General features: G+C 50.5%; 2 protein-coding genes across 2 annotated transcripts; one reads left to right on the forward strand and one right to left on the reverse strand.

Moving 5' to 3' along the window:
- Positions 1 to 226: 226 nt before the first annotated feature.
- LOC112875224 (kinetochore protein NUF2 homolog) lies at positions 227 to 4,298 on the reverse strand. The gene is made up of 10 exons (XM_025938995.1): positions 4,043 to 4,298; positions 3,653 to 3,962; positions 3,370 to 3,549; positions 2,527 to 2,616; positions 1,904 to 2,011; positions 1,535 to 1,588; positions 1,305 to 1,419; positions 1,049 to 1,206; positions 661 to 756; positions 227 to 550 (listed from the first exon to the last, which is right to left on the reverse strand). The coding sequence occupies exons 1-10, from the start codon at positions 4,207 to 4,209 to the stop codon at positions 431 to 433; spliced, it is 1,398 nt and encodes a 465-aa protein (XP_025794780.1). The 5' UTR covers positions 4,210 to 4,298; the 3' UTR covers positions 227 to 430.
- Positions 4,299 to 19,189: 14,891 nt separating this feature from the next.
- LOC112874512 (purple acid phosphatase 15) lies at positions 19,190 to 21,507 on the forward strand. Its single transcript, XM_025937865.1, has 5 exons — positions 19,190 to 19,433; positions 19,539 to 20,070; positions 20,250 to 20,467; positions 20,656 to 20,846; positions 20,943 to 21,507. The coding sequence occupies exons 1-5, from the start codon at positions 19,190 to 19,192 to the stop codon at positions 21,357 to 21,359; spliced, it is 1,602 nt and encodes a 533-aa protein (XP_025793650.1). The 3' UTR covers positions 21,360 to 21,507.
- The last annotated feature ends 68 nt before the right edge of the window (positions 21,508 to 21,575 follow it).

Here is a 21,575-nt window from a genome sequence, read left to right on the forward strand (position 1 = left end):
CAAAGAGTTTGCAAGCCGGAAAACATGTTAGCGGACGAACCTGAACAAAATGTTCAACGAAATTGACAAAGACCCGTTTCGTATCGACTTAGAGCTTGTGGCACCATCTTCTTCTTACGGCAACTCGATCCCGAACCCCATCAAAAAACAAAAAACTCGATCCCGAACCAAAACTTGGCCGGAATCCTCGACTGTTAGAATCTGTGCTGCTTTCTCGGTTGTGGAATTGAGTTGTGCCACAACAATCCAGAGAGAACAATCATTCCCATTGGCTGACCACCGACCGGGACGCCAGCAATAAAACACTAGCTCGGCAACCGCATTCCGAGTTATTACGACCATACTGGAATAGAGCAGCATGGATCGAGACGCAAATGTTGTCCAGAATCCAGTACAGGTAATCAGGTATACACAAGGGGATATACATCCATCATTCCATGCCAGAAGGGTACTTGTCGTCACATAAAGCGACACTCTGGGCTATAATGGTCATACTCGCTTCGTCAACTTCTTTGACTGAACGATCGATGCCATCCATGTACAGGTCAGCCTGGAGAAAGATTTGGTTATGTCAGCAGCCAACCACACGGAAACAAGTGCTCCTTATTGACTAGGAGTATCTCTTAAGGAAATCAAACACCCTTCTAGCTAGGGACGTACCGTCTCGCAAACTTGCTCAAACCTGGCAAAGATTTCCTCTCGTTTTTTTCTGCCAGCAACGTCTACCACATCAGCTTGGGAGCACAAATCAGCAGCCTGCGTTGTTCACAGATAGGCGGACAGTATGTCAGCAATTCTGAAAGAGGAACCATAACATAAAGAAACAGAATGACAGAAGCCTACATGCTTTGGTAATAAAGTACTAGATGAATAGCCTGTTTTTTTTCCTAACTTCTAGATTTATAGAGCCCACAGCTACTAATCAGCCTCCAAGGCATCATTTAAGGTAATATGTAAAGCAGTAAACATTGGATGCAGGAACTCATGCAGTGTAATTTCGAAAGGATTCTAATTTAAACAGCTGAACAAATCAGGAGAGAAGTGTCACCTTTGCAACTTTCTCCTCAGTTTCCCTTTCCCTATCTGCAAGGCACTTAAGTTCTGATTCAACTTCAGATTTCAGTGCAGTCATCTTCTGTTTATTCTCTCCAATTCTTTGGTCCTTTTCTTTCTCCTTTGCCTTGAGACGGTCCTCGGTTTCATGTACTAATTGCAAGATGTTCGAGCAAAGTGATGTGATGAGGACATTTGAACTCAGAACTGGCTGAACAGTACTTGAGCAATACAAAAATTAGAAGTAAAACCTTTTGATTGCCATTCAGCAGCTTTAATACGAAGGGTCTTCGTCTCCAAACTTTGATCACTAATCTTGGCCTTGAGTGTTTTAACCTCCTTCTCAGAAGCTTTAGCAGCAGTGCTCTAGCAGGTACCATATATTTTGTACAGTCATTGTTAGACCAATATGACTCAAGCGTGCAATCAGCCAGGGGGAAATACATTCTTGCATACAAGAAAGGTTCGGAGCTACTCATACCGTTTCATGTAGAGCATCGATTTTAGAGAGATGCTTCGATAGTTTCTCACAGACCTGCAAAATGGAGATACTTATCATGCAACTGCATCAATGGAGTATCAAGGAACAAGAAAGGTGAATCCTCACATGGAACAACAATAAATGTCAAATGATTCTTCTGATTTGAGCAAGGCCCATCAGTAGAGGTAAGAAAACAGTGATCTGAAGTTGCGTGGACAAGTAACTCAAGAGAACCAGAAAGCACTATTTTGCTAGCACATGATCCGCAACTTTTACAAGAAATTATAGAAAATTCCACTATAAGATTGTAACAAGTGTGAGAAATTGTTGTGCCAATCGGCATAAAAAAGTGTCTGTCATAAAGAGTACCTTTGCATACATCTCAAGAGTATTGTTTTTGTCCTGGACTTTATGCATTGCCATCTTCTCCAAGGTCTTTAACTCATCACGGACTCCTTTCTTCTCCTCAAGGTTTTTCTTCAATAGAAAATAAAATCCATAGTTACTATACCAGCTTGCACAAGATGCAGATTAGCTGATTGAGGTACATAGTTCTGATCCAATAAATTTGACATCGTATGCACATCAACAAGACAAGCATAGCACATAAAGAAATGAGCGCTGGTGATTCTATGGAAAAATGAAAATTTTCTAAACGAACGCAAGAAACAAGATAGAGCATCCTGTGATGATTGCTATAGCAAGTAAAACAAATAATTCATGCATAGTCACAGTTAACCGTCAAGTGATAAAGTCAATCTGACAGCTGAAAGAATGGCAACATCCTTACTAGTTCTAGTTGCCTCAAGGAAATCAGTAAGGAAAACCATGGCATGCAGTTCTACCATGGAAAGTAATTCTGGACCTACAGGATTCCTTCAATGAATGGAATCTTCAGGGTTTTAGCATAGTAATTTCAATAAAAATATATCAGTTTCCTGATGAACTTTATGCCTGCTACAAAACATAAATAAAAAAATGAAACATCCTACCTGAAGCTTTTCAGGGGACTGAACAATTTTGGACAATAGCTTTGAATTTTCTTGGGAATGTTTCATCAACTCGAAATCAGCTTGGGAGATCTGTCAACACAAAGAAAACAGTGAATGCAACATTATGAAGTGTTGCTTTGTATAGAGCACCAACATTCCAGTTTAATTTGACGAGCCAATGTCCACATATGAAGAGTAAAGTGGATGCAGCTAAATACCAATTATTAGTTTGGAAGAAATGTCAGCACCCAGTGGCTGATTAAAAATTTGAATGTCTTCTGATTATGCTGGATGGAGCCTACAAACCTACCAAACGGTAGCTCACAATCAGTTATATACTCCAGGTAATCCAAAACTACAGGTGCTAGATCAAGTAACTCCTGCAACCTAGAAGCCTGGAACTGAATCTAGGCCAAACAAAACCTACTAATCTCAACATAATTTGTTACCTTATTGGTATTGAACAGAACTTTTGACCACATGACTTATCAGCTAATTTCATTGGTAACTCATACCACTTCCTAATTGCCCATGTTGTAGGCACAGACTTAATATAACATGTTTAGTTACATGGATAAAAATTTATTTACAGGAATTATCAGCAATACCCACAAATAATGTGGTGGCTAGTAAGAAACTACTGAGTGTTGTAATTAAGGCAGCAAGCTAGAAGTGAGAAGATTATTATTGACAGCGGCCAGCCAAAACAGGTTGGTAACTCGCAGGAGGTTCAAAATTGTTTCAGCATCGATCAAACGGAGCATAAGAATAACAAAATATCAAGGAAATCCCAAGCACCATCTAATAAAGAAGAAAAAGGCAACACTGGACAGGAATCCGCACCTTGGCAAGAATCCCCTCTTTCTTTTCATCTATGGCTTTTGCTCTGCTTCGCAGAGCCAGCTGCTTTGTGTTGTATTCTTGAATTTTCTGCTTGAGGGCGTTGACCTCCGCCTGCAGCTGCTGGACGGCAGGCTCGTCCATCTGCTCCTTGTACGCATGATCCTCTTTCACCTTCTGAAGCTGCATGAGTGGAACAAGGGAAGTACCCGAAAGGAACTTTAATAATTTCCCCAGGCAGAGAAAGGCAGAAACCGCGAAGAACAAGCAAGGACGGGCAGGAGACCTCGGCGATCCTAGCCCTGGCATCCGTGAGGCGCTCCTCAACGCCGGAGAACTCTTGTACGATGGGGTTGAGGAGTGCGAGCTTCTCGTGCCTGAAGTGGAGGTAGTTGACGATGGCGCTGAGGATGTAGACGACGCGGCGCGGTTCGGGGCGGAGGAAGTCGCGGAACGTGAGGCCCCCGAAGTGGATGGACTCGAGGACGTCCCTCGCCCTCCGGTAAATGCGCCTAAGGCCTATGGCGCCCATGTAGAGCTCCGGGTTGTCGAGCTTCTGCAGCAGGTCGAACCCTAGCTGGTCGTCGGGGTCGTCGCTGCGGAGCGAAATGCAAATCGAAATCCAGGTGAGAGAGGGGCGCAGCGGGGGGCGAGGGTTAGAGCGGCGGGGACGTACCCGACGACGGTGGAGAGGAAGAGGGACAGGACGCCGGGGAGGAGGTCGGGCTGCGGGATGACAATGTCCTCGGCGCGGAGGTTAGCGGTGGGCGCGATGCCGAAGGTGTGCAGCCCCTCCGCGAGCTGCGCCGGGGTCATCTCCGGGAAGGAGAAAGTGGACGCCATGTCCTCCGCGGCGGGGAGAGCAGCGCCGGCGAATCGGGGCGGTGGTCGGCGGCGGCGGTTTTGCTCCCCCTCGCTGCTTGGGTCGGGTCGGGACGCACCTCTATCGTAGGTTTCGTTGGGTGGCATTCACGAGCCGGCCCAGGAGCGGTGTGGGGCGAAATCGGCCCAGTACTGATTGAATTCCTGTACAGCCCATGAATACATTAGTCTTGTCTGTTAGATGTATTAAATAAAATTTAATTATAAAATTAATTGCAGAATTCTGGACTAATTCGTTATATTGTTAGTGAATGGTTACGGTCGCATTACTATTACTTATTGCAGCAAATATTGGATTAATTAGGTTTATTAAATACGTTGCAAAAGATTTTATAAACATATTTTATTTAATACTTCTAAATTGCAAGATTTTCTTTAACGTGATGGAGTTAAAATTTAGCCTTTCGTATCCAAACGGGATCAATGCATGGTCTGATAACATGACTTCGAAATTAAGGAAGTGTTTGGATCCGGAGGGCTAAACTTTAGTCCCATCACATTAAAGAAAAATTTTGCTATTTAAAAGTATTAAATAAAATCTAACTAAAACTAATTGGATAACCCTGGGCTAATCCGCGAAACGGAATCTAATGAGCATATTAATCCATAAGTAGTGGATTGTTACGGTATCATTATTGTAGCAAATTATAGATTAGTTAGATTTATTAAATTTATCTTGTGAATTAGCAACCATCTATGCACAAGATTTTATAAACATATTTTATTTAATACTTCTTTCTTTTTTGTGTGTGTTTTTTTGATGTGATAGGATTACATTTTAGCCTAAAATTATACTGAGCCTAAAACTACCGCACGGTGGTTGTCGGTGTAAAAGAAGAGCACGTGTGTACCGTCCCTGTGGCCATTCTTGGTTTGGTACACGTCAGTCATACTACGTGCCATGCCCAGCGGTGGATGAGACGACGAAATTGACCAAAAGCTGCAGTGCTGCCATCGTCGATGTTTAATCGGCTGCCCACCGCGGGATATACTCAAGGTGGTAAGTTTTGGGTTGAGGGACGCCGAGATCAGGAACTCGAAGGTGCAAGGAACACAAAGCTTAGACAGGTTCGGGCCGCAAGATGCGAAACACCCTACGTCCTATATGGTGGTTTGTATTGTCTTTGGTGTAGAATGACCTAATGATCTTCTGTTTTTAGAGGGGTCTCTGACCTCCCTTATATATCCGAGAGGTCAGAGTTACAAAGGTGCTAACCAACCTTCGCTGAGAGATCATACCAGAACATATCTCGAGTAGATCCCCTCCGTGTTGGTTAGCTCTATCTCCTATTTAAACGGGATAAATAAGAGATAAAGAAAACGAATAAGAGATAAGACGGACTTAATCTCTTAGACCTCTTTAAACTATGTTATGTGCCCAGCCCGGTGGCCCCGGGTCTGACAAGCCCCCGAGCTCTTCGTAGCTGAGTACTGCAGGCTTATCGAGTACTTTCGAAACAGTCTTCGACTTCTTCTGGAGCTTCTTCTTGAAAACCTTCTTCGAGTACTTGCTTGGCCGCATCGAAACTATGAGGTGCTCATGCCCCGAATTTTTGTTATGGTGTGCGATTTAAAAATCGCACTCCATGTGGAGTAGCCCTGTCAGGGATAGATCCCTGGATACCGCAAGAAAGCTACCCGAGAGCTAAAAGAAGTCTGATTCCTACTAGGATTCCGCTGTAATCCTATTAGGACTCATATGCTGTAATCCAATTGGGACTCCTACCTTGTAATCCTACTAGGAATCCCGCCCCCTGGGATATATAAAGGAGGGCAGGGGTATCTAGATAGGAAGAGCAACTAGAAGAGCAATTAGAGCCACCAAGAGGGAGAGATCCAACAGAGAGCCGCCTACTGGCAGCTCAACACCCAAGCACAGGGCGCAATATTCAACACCCCAAGCAGGACGTAGGGTATTACGCAACTCTAAGTGGCCCGAACCTGTCTAAATCTGTATCTTGTGTCCTTGCGTTCACCTTCAAGTTCCAGATCCGGCGATCCCTCACCAAATAAACACTTATCTTAGGGTATCCCTAGATAGGCCGACGGTAAAAACACCGACAGCCCCCAAGCCTTAGATTGAATCGAAGAATCAGGCTGAGGGTCCCATTTGTCTGTAATCCTCTTTATCCTTCAAAGAAATTTGAAAAATAAGTAGTCGATGCCACGTATCCCGCAGCCCCCGAGCCTTGAATCCAAATCCCACAAAATTTGGAGATAAGGATCCAACAACCGTGGCATGCAGGCAAAAAATGACAACTTGCAAAATTACCAAAACGATGGTACAGATGATGGGTATTAAATTATTAATTCGAAAAACCCCTTTCTTCGGGCTAACTAACCCTGAAAAAATGGTTAATCGAATATTTAATCCAAACAATCCACCAAATGACCTCTCGACGTCGGAATATTCTCGGAAGTGGCTCCTGAACTTCGGAACAGTAACTTTTCCCGACCCCGCTGGTTATTTAACCCCGCGACAACAGTAGGGAAAAAACCACGCTTTCAATCCACATTCCGCCAAAAGCCACCAAAATCCCCAATCTGAGCCAAGCGCCCAAACCAGTAAGAATTCGACTTCTTTTGCTGAAGATAAACGCTTTTGCACTGTTACTTAACTGAAGAACTTTCTGCAGGGACATACGGAACTGTACAGCAGCTACCCGCCGCAGCCTGACATCCCCCAACCGGATCACCTCCTCCCCTCTGCTGCCGCTGCAGCCAAGAAGGCTCGCCTTGCTGCAGCTCAATGCAGCGGCGAGTCCACCGGAGGCACGGGCTCGCAGGCGGAAGAAGGAGCCGAAGGAGAATCGCGCCGGGACAACTCCTCCGACCAGAGCATGGAGTTGACCGGCGCTTTACCACTGGTGCCAAAGGGCCATCGACTGGTGCGCAAACGCAAGGCGCAAGAAGTCGAGTCCTCTAGGTACTGATTTGCCGCTTTGACGAGTTGCTAAGTATCAGTAGCACTGAATACTGACAGTATCCACTTGTAGCCTTCCTGCTCTGCCCCCCAGGACCGAACCCGAAGGGGTGGGAACGGGCCCATCCGCCGTCGCTGCGGTGACCATTGCTGTGGCGGGGACCACTCAATCGGCCGGTAAAGCCTCGCCGCCGGCGACAGAGACTCCGCGACGGGCCTTGCGGGTGAAAAAGGCCGCCAAAAAGAAGTCGACACTGTGAGTTTACCTCCGGCGCTTGAAAATCTTGCTCTTGCCAGCTTGTATAACGACAACTTCGACATCATCAGGGCTGCGAGCGCGGTGCAGCTTCAGCTGGACCCGGGCACCACTACTGCAGCCCCAGAGCCGTCAACTCGGGCTGATCCTTCCAGTGCGGAGCCGGCCCCTGCTGCTGCGGCCTCCTAGCCCTTGGCGCCCGGAGAGCCAGTGCCCACGGAGCTGGCCCCTGAAGCAGATGCGACGCTTCCCGACTTGCCACCTCCCGAGCTCCGACGAGATGAAACCGAAACTGGTGGCGGAGAACAAGTCGAAACCCCTGATGCCACTCCTACCGATGGCACAGGTACGCGCGTATCTGTCGGCGACCGGCTACCGAGGTCTGGGCACAATATACTGACGACATTGTGGACTTGCCGGTGTCCAGCAACCGCTGCCCGGAGATGTCGCCGGATCCTCGAGGAATCCCCGTGAGATGTTGAGGGCCGGGCCAGGGTACAAGAACGTCATCACCACCGACCTGGTGGACGACCCCCTGCTGACAGCAGAGAATTTGAGGACCTTCAAGAGCACCTTCAAGGAGTTATACGATTTTTCCATGGTAATACTTGGGTGATGTTCCGGTTGTGCATATTGATGAGTTGTTTTGACTCAATCTCCGCCTTTTGCGCAGCATGTGATCACGAAGTCACAGAAAAAATCAGAGAAGCTCAGCACGGTTGTGAGTGATGCGCGAGAGGTAGCTGTTCTGGACAAGCGCGTCTCCGAAGAAATTATGAAGAACTGCTATCTGCAGCGAGAGCTGGATATGCTGAAGCATGAAAGAACTCGAGAGACTTGGCTGCTCAAGAATGACCTGAAAAACCTCGAGAAGGCCAACTCCGAGCTCCAAAAACAGCTCAAGGAGCAACAAGCGGAGTACCAGAAGCAGCTCAAGGCAGAGAAGAAAGCGCACCAAGGTAGGCCCTCACTTCCCTCGAGTACTTTGCCTTGGTAACTTCCCTTAGTTGCTGAAATATCTTCACCGCAGAGCTTAGCAAAGTAATAAAACACAAAGAGGAGCTGCTTATTGACATGAAGAATATGCTGTATCGACGTACAGATGATGTCGAAAGGCTGCAGAAGGCGATTGGCGACACTGAACAACAGTTCGTCGACTGTCTTCAGCAAATCAAAACGCTGGGCGAGAAGGATGAGCAGCAGCGGAAGGAGCTGGAGGACCTCAGGGGGGCCGCCCAGGAGCTGGTGGACATGGTGGATCCACCAGAAGAAGGCGAAGCGAGCCTGCGGCCCCTGCTGGAGCGACTTCGCGAAGCCCCGAAGAAAGTGGTCAAGTTCCTATCTGAGGCTCCAGTCGCATGCGTGAGTAATGCCCTGGCGTATGTGAAATCCTTCTTGCCAAACACGCAGCTAGACATTTTTGCACAGGGGATGGCGGCGGACTGCACGGACGAGCGATTCGACGAGTACCTGCGAGAGGCCCAACCTGTAGCAGAACGAATTGTACACAGTGTACTGCAGGATTAGGGTATGAGAAACAAGTAATTGTTCCTGTATGAAAATGCTTCACGCGATATCTCTACTTGTTTGCGTGCCTTAGCTGAAGTGGGGTCCAGGCTTACAAGACTTAAGTAGTAGACGCTTCCTTGGGTGCAACGACCCGAAGGGTAGCTAATATGCGTCTAACAGATTAGCCACAACTCGATCGAGCGGGTCTAAACTTGTTAGGAAAGCACGCGAGCAACGTCGCGAGGTTGCCGTGCGTAGGTGTAAGGATCGATGGACCAAGAGGGGGGGTGAATTGGGCCTTTTTCAATTTCTAAAACAAAGTAAAGCAACCTTAACCTATGCAATGCTAGTAGGGCACCAATTCACCAATCGGATAACTAAGCTATCTATACAAGCTAAGAGAGATAAAAAGAGAAGTAAAGCCTAGTAAGGTAGAGCAAAGATATGATCTCTAAGTCAAGCATATGAATAAATTGCATGAAAGAAAATGCTTGAATAAAGAGAGTGGACAAGAGACGACCGGATTTTTTCCCGTCGTATCGATGTGTTGGCACACACCCCTAATCCACGTTGTGATACTCACAAAGAGTCTTGTCACCTCCCAAGTCACCGAGACAAGGGTGCTCACTAAGAGTCTCCGTTCACCATCCTGACGTGGTGGAGATCAAGCCACGTACAATCTTCTTCTCCGGGCTCCCACAATCCTTGGCAAGCTCCGCGAGAAACACCTCGATCACCAAGATCGCCTAGGCGATGCCAATCACCAAGAGTAACAAGCTAAGGCCTTCACTTGAGCAAGAACCGATCACCAAGAACGGATGCACACAAGCTTCTCTCTACTCAAATCCTTCATCTTACTTCTTGATTGATTGAATGAACAAGTATGTGAAATGATGAAGCTCAAGGTGGCTCTTGACTATAGTATGAGTGTTTGGATGTTGCCTGGTGTCAAGAGTAGCAAAATGACCCATTGGAGGGGTATATATAGGCAGCTCACACGAATAGAGCCGTTGGAGAAAAGCTGCTAGAAAACTGCATAGCGCCGGTTAATCCGACGTACCTCCAATAGTCATCGTCGGTTTAACCGATGAATGTAAACTGCCCCTTCTGAAAACTAGCCGTTACAACTTGGGCAGATTAACCGACGTATCATCGGTTTAACCGGTGACTGTAGTTGTCAACTGAAAAACCAAGTCTCTGGACAACTGCACCGACGTCCTATTTCAAACATCGTCGGTTTAACCGGTGTATAGAGCTTGAAATACCCTGAAAAAACCAACTCTGTACTAATGCACCGACGTTAAATTTAAACACGTCGGTTTAACCGGTGTATTGACTTGTCCAGACTCTGCTGACTTCGTTTAACCGACGTATAGAAAATTGAGATCGTCGGTTAAACCGGTGTTAAAGATTTTTTTTCTGATTTTGCCTTTTCCGATTTGAGTCTTGAATGAAATCCAAATATTCTTAAGATATGAGTTGAGAACCACTTATTTAAACTTCTAGAAACCTGAGTGACCATTGTGTGCATCCATTTTCAAAAGACCATGTCCATGCTCAAGTTATTTAGCCTTAACCCCTCTTAATAGTGCGATCACTACAAAACTATAAAACCTATACCAACCTAAGTGTCCTTCTCAACCTTATGACACTTAGGACTAGAAAGATCTTTAGTCTTGACATATAATTGAGTTGAATGCCGAGATCGCTTTTTTTGAATAACGAAAATTAGGGGGCTCTTTTGACATATGACCAAATGAGCGATAATGATCTATTAAACTGAACAAACTCATTAGTCACAGTAATGGTTATCATTAATCACCAAAACATACCTTGAGGGCCTAGATGCTTACAGTAGGGCAGAAAAATAGGACTACCCCAAGTGCGGCGACTCTGAGTGTAGTCGAAAGTCGCTCCTACTGTGAGCGTGCTCCGTAAGCTAGGCAGGACCCGGACGGACGGATCGAGCTTGCTAGGAGCAGGTGCGGGCGGTGCCGCGGGCTTGCCATTCTTTTTGGCAGAAACAAGACTGTTCTGAGTGCAGCTACTCAAGATGTAGTCGAGATAGCTCTTTATGCGAGCCTTTCCAGCGTACTGGGTGTAAGCCAGTCGAGCGGATCGACTGTGTCGGAAAAAAAAATGCGACTGCTGTCGCGTGCAACCATCCAAGGTCACGGCGGAACTCGATATGTAAAGGGGTTGGTCGGAGCCGAGGGTTCCATCAGGAACGGGAGTTGAAAGGAGATGATCGTGGCCGTAGCCCCCACATCATTCACGACAAGAAGTCGATTTATATGTATGTGTCTGCACGCAACCATGGCCGTCGTGTAAGTAAAAAGGAATGTACAACCCGAGTCATGTGGCTCATAGCCTCCAAATTGATTCGGGGAAAGGAGATCTTCCGAGCCCTCGGGAATTCAGCGATCGCCGGGCCTCGACTTAAGGGTAGAACTTGCGTAGGTTCTGAACGTTCCAGGAGTTCGGGACGTCGTGACCCTCAGAAAATTGTAGTCGATAAGACCCTGGCCTTGTAACCTGCTTGACGACGAACGGGCCCTCCCACCTTGAGTTGAGCTTGTGTAGGCCAGATTCGTCCTGAATACGACGCAAGACCAATTCGCCAACATTGAATGACCGCTCCCTGACGTTGCGATCATGATATCGCCGGATCCCCTGCAGGTACCGAGCTGACTGGACAAGAGCGGTGCAACGAGCTTCTTCCACAGAATCGAGCTCTAACTGCCGCGCCTCGTCCGCCTCGCCTTCGTTGTACATTTCGACTCTTGGAGACCTCCACATGATATCGGCCGGTAGAATGGCTTCAGATCCATACACAAGGAAGAAAGGTGTTTGGCATGTGGCTTTGGACGGCTGAGTCCGAAGCCCCCAGACGACGTGTGAGAGCTCATGCACCCATTTGCCTCCCTTCTTGCTGTTTTCATCATAAAGTCTCTTCTTGAGGCCGTCAATGATTAGGCCATTCGCCCTTTCGACTTGTCCATTGGCCCTGGGTGTGCAACCGAGACATATTTAATTGCGATGCAAGCATTCTCGCAGAACTGCCAGAATTGGTTTGCCGTGATGTTTGATCCCAAGTCTGTGATGATGGTGTTGGGGAAGCCGAAACGATGCAAAATATCTGAGATGAAGTCGACGACCCGGTCTGGCGTGAGCTTGGCTATCGATTTGTACTCGATCCACTTAGTGAACTTGTCGATGGCCACCAACACATGGGTAAAGCCGCCTGGCGCCGTCATGAAGGGCCCGATCATGTCGAGACTCCAACAAGCGAAGGGCCAAGATGGCAGTATAGTGATGAGGCTATGAGCGGGAACATGAGTTTGTTTGCCGAAGAATTGACAATTTTGACACCTGCGCACGAGATCCTCCGCGTCGGTCACTCCGGTGGGCCACCAGAAACCGGCCCTGTATGCTTTCCCCACCAGCGTTCTTGAGGCCGTATGGTTGCCGGAGACGCCCTCGTGGATCTCCCGCAGTATGTCGTAACCATCTTCCTTTTGTGACGCACTTCATGAGAACTCCTGACCGAGCGCCATGCCAATAGAGCTTGCCGTCGACCAGGACGAAGCCCTTGCTTCTTCGTGAGACGCGTGCTGCTTCTGCGCTCTTGGCGTCGATTCCCGCTGGTAGCCGTTGGTCTCGAATGAAGTCGATAAAAGCCTCTCGCCAGTCCTCCTGCAACACCATAACCTCTCGATCGGGTTGTTGGGGACCCACGTCAATGGTTACCTGCGGAGAAGACTTGATGGATGGCTGTTTGAGCTCCTGGACGAAGACTCCCGTCGGGACCCGGGCACGCGTGGACCCCAGTTTGGACAGGGTGTCCGTGCCAACATTGTGCTCCCGCAATACATGATGAACCTCCAGGCCGGAGAATTTGCTTTCCAATTTGCGCACTTCCTGTACATAAGCATCCATTGTCTCCTTGTTGCAGTCTCATTCCTTGTTGACCTGCTGAACGACAAGGAGAGAGTCGCCATATACAAGTAGTTGCTTGATCCCTAGTGATATCGCCAAACGGAGCCCGTGAAGCAAAGCTTCATACTCGGCTTCGTTGTTGGATACCGCCCACAGGATCTGAAGGACATATTTCAACTGTTCACCTCGTGGAGAAATAAGCAGAACACCAGCGCCGCCGCCGTCGAGCTTGAGGGACCCATCAAAATACATGGTCCAGTGCTCTGGATTGTCCACTGGGGTTGGGACTTGATTCTCCCTCCATTCAGCCATGAAGTCGACTAGAGCCTGTGACTTGATTGCAGTGCGTGGCTCAAAGTTGATTGATAAAGCCCCCAGTTCCACTGCCCACTTGGATATGCGTCCCGTGGCATCTTGATTATGAAGAATATCCGTCAGCGGGAAGTCCGTGATCACAGTGATCTTGTACTCGTCGAAGTAATGGCGTAGCTTTCTGGATGTGATTAAGATTACATACAAGAGCTTTTGAACAGCTGGATACCGTACCTTGGATTCGGAGAGGACTTCGCTGATGAAGTAGACAGGCCTCTGCACTGCAAACGCATGGCCTTCTTTGCCTCGCTCGACTACAATAGCACTGCTGACAACATGAGTTGTTGCCGCGATGTAAAGTAGTAGATCCTCCCCTGGCAACGGTGCTGTAAGGATCGGAGGTGACTGAAGATGATGTTTCAGATCCTGCAAGGCCCGCTCAGTCTCCTCCGTCCATTGGAAGTTATCCTGGCGTTTCAGGAGCTTGAAGAAAGGTAGTCCTCTCTCCCCGAGACGGGAGATGAACCTGTTCAGGGCCGCCATACAACCTGTTAACTTCTGCACATCCTTGATTGTGGCCGGAGCCTCCATATCAGTGATGGCCATGATCTTTACAGGGTTGGCTTCAATGCCCCGGTTGCTGACGATGAACCCGAGCAATTTCCCTGAAGGCACTCCAAAGACGCACTTGGTGGGATTGAGTTTCCACTGAAATCTGCGCAAACTGCTGAATGTTTCCTCCAAATCTGCAATTAAGTCGCTGGATGCCTTGGTCTTAATGACGACGTCGTTCACATAAGACTCAACATTCCGGTGCAGCTGATCCGCGAAACACATCTGGATCGCACGCTGATAGGTTGCTCCTGCATTCTTCAACCCGAAGGATATTGTTTTGTAGGCGTAAGTCCCGTACGGGGTGATGAAGGCAGTCTTGATTTGGCCCTCCTTCTTGAGCGCGATCTGATGATAACCTGAGTAACAATCAAGAAAACAAAGAAGGACACAACCAGCCGTCGAATCGACAACTTGTCAATGCACGGCAGCCCAAAATGGTCTTTTGGGCAATGCTTGTTGAGATCAGTGTAGTCGACACACATTCTCCATTCATTGTTCTTTTTCTTTACAAGAACGGGATTCGCGACCCACTCTGGATGGATTACTTCTTTAATCAATCCAGCCGCGAGAAGTTTAGCGATCTCCCATTTAATGGCCTCACGCTTGTCGTGGGCAAACCTCCGCAGGCGTTGCTTTTTAGGCGTAGCCTTCGGATGTACATTCAAAGCATGCTCGATCAACTCCCTGGGCACCCCTGGCATATCCGCTGGTTTCCCTGCGAATATGTCTCCCTCCTGAAGCTGGATCGACTTGAGGGCCACGTCATCAGTCGATTGGATGCTCGACTTGCTGGCCTTCTTGGAAGGAATCTCCAGCGCGGATTGGGAAAGCTGCTGCGTGGCCGCGAGTACTTCTCCCGAAACACCTGGCACGCGAGTAGTCGAAGCATATTGGATCGCCTCCTGATTACAGTCGTATGACTTCTTCAAGTCGCCACGGAGGGTGAGTACCCCACTGAGTCCTGGCATCTTAAGAAGCAAATAGACATAATGTGGCACTGTCATAAACTTGGCGAGTGCCGGTCGAGCCAATATAGCATGGTAAGAAGATTCGAAGTTAGCCACCTCGAACTTGATGAACTCGGTACGGTAGTTCTCCCGCGTGCCGAAGGTGACTGGGAGGACCACCGTACCCAGCGGGTGTGCCGTGTTACCTGGGACGATGCCGTAGAAGGGAGACTTACTGGGAACCAGCATGTCCTTGAAATCCAGACCCATTTTCTTCAAAGTGCTGACGAAGATGAGATTGAGCCCGCTCCCGCCATCGATTAGGACCTTGGTGAGCTTGACCTCCGCCACCACAGGGTCCAAGACCAAAGGGAACTTACCGGGCTCCGAAAAGCTCGTCCACTGGTCGTCGCGGGAGAACGAGATGGGGACCTCCGACCAACGGAGTGGTCGTGGTACCGCCGGCTCGATGGACAAAATCTCCCGGAGGAGCAGCTTCTGATCCCGCCTGGAGCAAAAATCCTCGTCTCCCCCAAAGATGACGTTGACAACTTTTGACGCGTCTTGAAACTTCGGGTTGCGCCCGTGGTCCTCTTGATCATCATCCTCGGGTTCTTTGTCAGCAGGCTTCTTGTTCTTCTTTCCGCCACCGGAGTTACTTAACGTCCTCCGAAGGTGATAGCAGTCGATGGCGGCGTGGCTGGCGCCCGGATGCCATGGGCACTTCTTCTGCAGGAGCTTCTTGAACTCCTCCTGTGTCGTCGACTTCTTGCCCCGCGAAGGACGATCGATAGCCGCGATGACATCATCTGGCTTTCGCTTCCGGGGTGGCCCCGAAAAGTCCCGCTGGCCTTTGTCGTTGCGGTTATCGTTTGGACGCCTCAGGTTGCTATCCTGACGCCGCGGGAACCGCTCCCGCATCTTCTCCTCCTGTTCGGACCAATCGTGCATCATATCACGAAGGCCCGCAACAGTCTTTGGCCTGTTCCGCCCGAAATCCCTGTAGATGCCCGGGTCGGTGATGCCGTTGTAGAAGCAATCGATGATGTCGTCCTCCGAAATGTTCGCGATAGTAGCGCGAACGTCGAAGAAGCGACGCGTGTAGGACCGCAGGAGCTCGTTACATTCTTGCTTGCACTGGGCAAGATCGTGTCGAGTACCTGCACGGGCAATCGCTCCCTGGAAATTGTCGATGAAGACCTTCTTAAGTCGTTCCCAGGAGTCGATGGAGTTGCTGCCGAGGCTCTCCAGCCAAGTGAGCGGTGCAGGGTCCAAAGCCATCGGGAAGTAGACGACTTTGGTGATGTTTGAACCCCCTGCGACCTCAATGGCCGTGGACTAGCAACGTAGCCACTGCTGAGGGGCTTGCTTGCCGTCGTACTTGGTGATGCCGATCGGCTTGAAGCCCTTTAGGTACTTGTAGCTGCTGAAACGAGCAGAAAAAGCAGGGAATCGATCGCTACAGTCAGTACCTTCAGTCTCGACTTCTTCGCGGACCTTGCGCCTGGAGGAGATCACGGTCCGCGCGTCGCGACCTTCATTGATGTGCTAGCGGAGGTCCTCCGAAGGAGGTCGATGATTGGCCTGTCGCGGGTGACCCCCTTGCGGTGGCTGTTGCCTCCCGCCAGGGGCCTGGCTCCCACGCGCATTGTCGTTGCTGATCTGGTGTTGAGGACGGCCGTCAGCTGTTCGGCTGTGAGCCTGACTTCGACTCTCGCCCACGCGCTCCTCCCGGATGGTGGGCGCCGGGTTGTGTTGATCCAGCTGAATCCAAGCCCTCTGCGCGTAGAGGAGTGCTTGACGTACCTCCGGATCGTGGCTGCGCTCGAGGATGGCCGTCACCCTAGCGATGTTGGCCACCGGAGTCCTGAAACCCCGCTCGCTTACGGCTGCGAACTCAGGGTCAAGCTCGTGATGCATAGATCGCCTACGCTCGTTGGCCCTCCTCCGCCGGATTGTGCGGGCCCTGTTCCTGACCCTCCGCGCCTCTCGATCGGCGTCGTTCTCGTCGCCAGCATTGGCCGTGATCTCATCTTCGGAGATCGCTTCAAAGTTGACGATGGGAAGATCCCCATCATCCTCGCCTTCTTCGGCCATCAGCACCTGGCGGGAGGAAAGGTCGTGAAAGCTTTCGTCGACTAGTTCAGTCGACCCCTCCACCGCGGTGGCCAATGGCCTGCCCTCTTGGAAGGGCAATGGCTCGAGGTGAGCCACGAGTCGACCCTCCGCCTCGAGTAGATCGGAGAGCATCATACCCCTCCAACGCACAATGCGCCCCTTTGGCAGAGAGGTGATCACCAAATCACCGGGACCGGAACAACCCAAAGCCCCCCAACACGCGGTGGCTTCAGGCTTTCCGTCCTGGAGCAGCAAGTCCAGATCCTTCTCTAACATGGAGAGGGACCCAGCGACGTTGGCCTCCTGAAGATCAGTGGCCGGTTTGCATGAGCCGAGTTGAGATCGACCATGCGGATCCCTAGATTGGAACAAGTCCAAACTAGGGGAAGTTGTCGCAACACCAGAAGAAGTCGAACCTGGAGCAGACTCCATCTCGACCTGTGCTGCGGAAGTATGGAGCGGCAAGTTGTCGAGCTCGTCGACGAACTTGTCGAGGCCGCTGCGAGGATCCGCAGCGAGGGTTTTTGGCCTCATGTCGACGAGGAATCGCCGAAAGTTATCCGCACCATTTGCGATGCAGACCCACGAGTCAAAAACGAATGTCGTACCCTAAGAGGGAACTGACCTGATGAAATTGAAAGATGCCATCGAGCTCGCCGGTGGATCTTCGACGCGCTCCCCTACCTGGCGCGCCAGCTGTCGGTGTTTAACCGGCTGCCCACCGTGGGATATACCCAAGGTGGTAAGTTTTGGGTTGAGGGACGCCGAGATCAGGAACTCGAAGGTGCAAGGAACACAAAGCTTAGACAGGTTCGGGCCGCAAGATGCGTAACACCCTACGTCCTGTATGGTGGTTTGTATTGCCTTTGGTGTAGAACGACCTAATGATCTTCTGTTTTTAGAGGGGTCCCTGACCTCCCTTATATATCCGAGAGGCTAGAGTTACAAAGGTGCTAACCAACCTCCGCTGAGAGATCATACCAGAACATATCTCGAGTAGATCCCCTCCGTGTTGGTTAGCTCTATCTCCTATTTAAACGGGATAAACAAGAGATAAAGAAAATGAATAAGAGATAAGACGGACTTAATCTCTTAGACCTCTTTAAACTATGTTATGTGCCCAGCCCGGTGGCCCCGGGTCTGACAGCCATGTGAGTACAGTAGCTTGCTAGTATCCTAGATTCGGAAGAATGCATGCAGAGCAAAAGTAAGAGTGGGATCGATCAGGGCTAACCATGCAAGTTATATTTATAAATTATATTTATTTTGGATTATCGAATCGATCTAAATATTTAATAAAATAAAATTAAATGATATTATACATAAATAATTTAGAAATATAAATAAACTGTAATGGTATACATCGTAATTATTTAATTAATCTAAAATATCGTCGAGTATCCCCCTCCATCCCTAATCGAGGCTGCCCACAGTCCACGCCACTACGCTAGTCTATCGGCGCCGTGCAATTTGTTCCGACGAGGAGTGAGGACCTCACGGAAAACACCAACAGAGGGCCCATGGGTGGCCGGAGCATCCGGACAGCGGAGCCTATCTCATCGGTCGGCGGCGGCATCTTCCATTGGTGCCGCTGGGATATTCCTTGCCTTCCAGAGCAAGCCGCCCCGGCGCTGACGTCACCGGTGTCGTCTCGTCTGTCCTCTTTTTCTTTTTCTTTTTTCCTTCGGAGCAAAGCACAAGCACACCACCACACCAAGGTGGATCGGATAGATCATGGATAGCTGCTTCAGCAAGCCTACTATACCTGAGCTTGGAGCTGCAGGTAGGTATTCGGCTTCGATGACGATGCGGGATTAAACCCCGGCTCGGCAGCTCCTCATCTTAATTACAGTAGCAAGGAGTTTACTAGTGCTAAAATTCTCAGCTTCAGACCGGCCGGCCGCGCAGGACAGAGCATAGTTTTGAAAACTTAGGACGGAGCATCGTTTATCAGCACCGCAGACAGCATCAACTTCAGATGCGGAGTCCGCCACGTCGCATCGGCGCTGACCAGCACGCAGCGCACTCCCTTTCCCGGCGCCTTGCCTTTTCTTCCCCGCCCGCGCGCCCGGCCGGCCAGTTCCAAATCCGCCGCCGTGGCTGGGGCCCGCCGCCGCAACTGTGCCGGCCATCCTCCATCTCCATGCTCCAGCTGCCGCCGCATCTTCTCTTCGAGGACCCAGCCGGCCAGCCCATTCGGTCGTGCCTTATATATTTCCACCCAAATAAATCCCAGCCGCCATCAACCCCCACACCCGCCAATCTGTCGCGGCGCTCTATTGTCACGGACGGAGCCCCACGGCGAGGGAGCAGGAAGCAGCAATGCGCCGGGCCTCACTCCTCCCGCTGCTGCTTGCGGCGGCGGCCGCGGTTTCCGCCGAGCCGGCGTCCACGCTGTCCGGGCCGGCGCGGTCGGTGACGGTGCCGCTCGGGGACAGGGGCCACGCGGTGGACCTGCCGGACACGGACCCGCGGGTGCAGCGCCGCGTCACGGGCTGGGCGCCCGAGCAGGTCGCCGTCGCGCTCTCCGCCGAGTCCACCTCCGCCTGGATCTCCTGGATTACAGGTACGGATGGTAGCTAGCACACCTGGAAAAAAAACGATTCTTTAATTTGGGCGTGCAAGGGCGCGCGTCCTGTCTTGATGCCGGTTGCTCTCTCCGTCGCCGCAGGGGAGTTCCAGATGGGCGGCGCCGTCAAGCCGCTGGACCCCAGCACCGTGGGCAGCGTCGTGCGCTACGGCCTCGCCGCCGACTCCCTCCTCCACGAGGCCGCCGGCGAGTCGCTCGTGTACAGCCAGCTCTACCCCTTCGAGGGCCTCCAGAACTACACCTCCGGCATCATCCACCATGTCCGCCTCCAAGGACTGGAGCCCGGGACCAAGTACTACTACCAGTGCGGCGACCCGGCCATCCCCAACGCCATGAGCGGCGTCCACGCGTTCCGGACGATGCCGGCCGTCGGGCCCAAGAGCTACCCGGGGAGGATCGCCGTGGTCGGGGACCTTGGCCTCACGTACAACACCACGTCCACGGTGGAGCACATGGTGCGCAACCAGCCCGACCTGGTGCTCCTCCTCGGCGACGTCTGCTACGCCAACCTCTACCTGACCAACGGCACGGGAACGGACTGCTACTCGTGCACCTTTGCCAATTCCACGCCCGTCCACGAGACCTACCAGCCGCGCTGGGACTACTGGGGAAGGTACCAAACTTACCAACAAAACTCTGCTCTCTGCTTTGAGGTGTCTGAAACTCTGAACATTCTTTTTTGAAAGAAATCTCTGAACATTCTTCAGAACCATATTCAGATATAGTAATTTGTTCAGGATGCTTAGCTAGTGGGGATTCAGAGTTGAGAGCGAGATGGCTGTCGTCGTGCAGGTACATGGAGCCCGTGACGTCCAGCATCCCGATGATGGTGGTCGAAGGGAACCATGAGATCGAGGAGCAGATCCACAACAAGACGTTTGCGTCTTACAGCTCCAGGTTCGCGTTCCCGTCAGAGGAGAGCGGATCCTTCTCCCCGTTCTACTACTCGTTCGACGTCGGTGGCATCCACTTCTTCATGCTCGCGGCGTACGTCGACTACAAGAAATCAGGTGACACTGCACTATCATCTAACAGAAACAATTGTCAAGTCACAAGTAATCAAAATTCAGTACGAGAACATTATTCCGTCCTGATCAATGATGAGCGGAGAAGCTGAATCCTCCATTGTTTCTGTTTCCACCACTAATTATATGGCTACTACTGCAAAACAAAGTGAGTATCAATTTGTGGCGGTCAGGTGAGCAATACCGGTGGCTGGAGAAAGACTTGGAGAAGGTGGACAGGTCAGTGACACCGTGGCTGATAGCCGGCTGGCACGCGCCCTGGTACACCACCTACAAGGCTCACTACAGGGAGGCCGAGTGCATGAGGGTGGAGATGGAGGAGCTCCTCTACTCGTACGGCGTCGACGTCGTCTTCACCGGCCATGTAATTAAGCCTCGCCAATCGCTATCGCCTGCAAGCCTTTACCACTGTCTGAAAACTTGTCTGAACAATGTTCGATGGATGGTCATCATGTCACAGGTGCACGCGTACGAGCGATCCAACCGGGTGTTCAACTACACGCTGGACCCGTGCGGCCCCGTGCACATCTCGGTGGGTGACGGCGGCAACCGGGAGAAGATGGCGACGAGCCACGCCGACGAGGCCGGCCACTGCCCGGACCCGGCGTCGACGCCGGACCCCTTCATGGGCGGCTTCTGCGCCTCCAACTTCACGTCGGGCCCCGCCGCCGGGAGCTTCTGCTGGGACCGGCAGCCGGAGTACAGCGCCTACAGGGAGAGCAGCTTCGGGCACGGCATCCTGGAGGTGAAGAACGAGACGCACGCGCTCTGGCGGTGGCACCGCAACCAGGACCTGCACGCCACCGTCGGCGACGAGGTTTACATCGTCCGGGAGCCCGACAAGTGCCTCGTCAAGTCGACCAGACTAGCCTACTGATTAGTGATTACTAGCTCGTTAGTTACTCCGTAGTTGGTTATTACCAAATTAAGTCACCGGATTGGTCAGTTATCTCTCGGCATGCAGAGATCAAATTACATTGTTCTTCCTATATCTACAAATATAAGTATTTTGGGGTTCATCTAAATCAAGTCTTTTTATATTTGACTATCTAAATTTCCTGAACATTGCTGACGTAAAAATGATTTTACTAGA

Source organism: Panicum hallii, chromosome 9 (assembly GCF_002211085.1).
Source record: "Panicum hallii strain FIL2 chromosome 9, PHallii_v3.1, whole genome shotgun sequence".
NCBI lineage: Eukaryota > Viridiplantae > Streptophyta > Magnoliopsida > Poales > Poaceae > Panicum > Panicum hallii.

What these genes read in the sequence shown, in the direction of transcription:
- LOC112875224 (XM_025938995.1), bottom strand. Translation starts at nt 4,209, where the DNA reads ATGGCGTCCACTTTCTCCTTCCCGGAGATGACCCCGGCGCAGCTCGCG. An exon ending in CCAGGGCTAGGATCGCCGAG is followed by an intron (nt 3,550 to 3,652) that starts GTCTCCTGCCCG and finishes CCACTCATGCAG; the next exon opens with CTTCAGAAGGTGAAAGAGGA. An exon ending in TCGATGCTCTACATGAAACG is followed by an intron (nt 1,420 to 1,534) that starts GTATGAGTAGCT and finishes GGTACCTGCTAG; the next exon opens with AGCACTGCTGCTAAAGCTTC.
- LOC112874512 (XM_025937865.1), top strand. Translation starts at nt 19,190, where the DNA reads ATGCGCCGGGCCTCACTCCTCCCGCTGCTGCTTGCGGCGGCGGCCGCG. An exon ending in CTGGATCTCCTGGATTACAG is followed by an intron (nt 19,434 to 19,538) that starts GTACGGATGGTA and finishes CCGTCGCCGCAG; the next exon opens with GGGAGTTCCAGATGGGCGGC. An exon ending in CGCTGGGACTACTGGGGAAG is followed by an intron (nt 20,071 to 20,249) that starts GTACCAAACTTA and finishes GTCGTCGTGCAG; the next exon opens with GTACATGGAGCCCGTGACGT.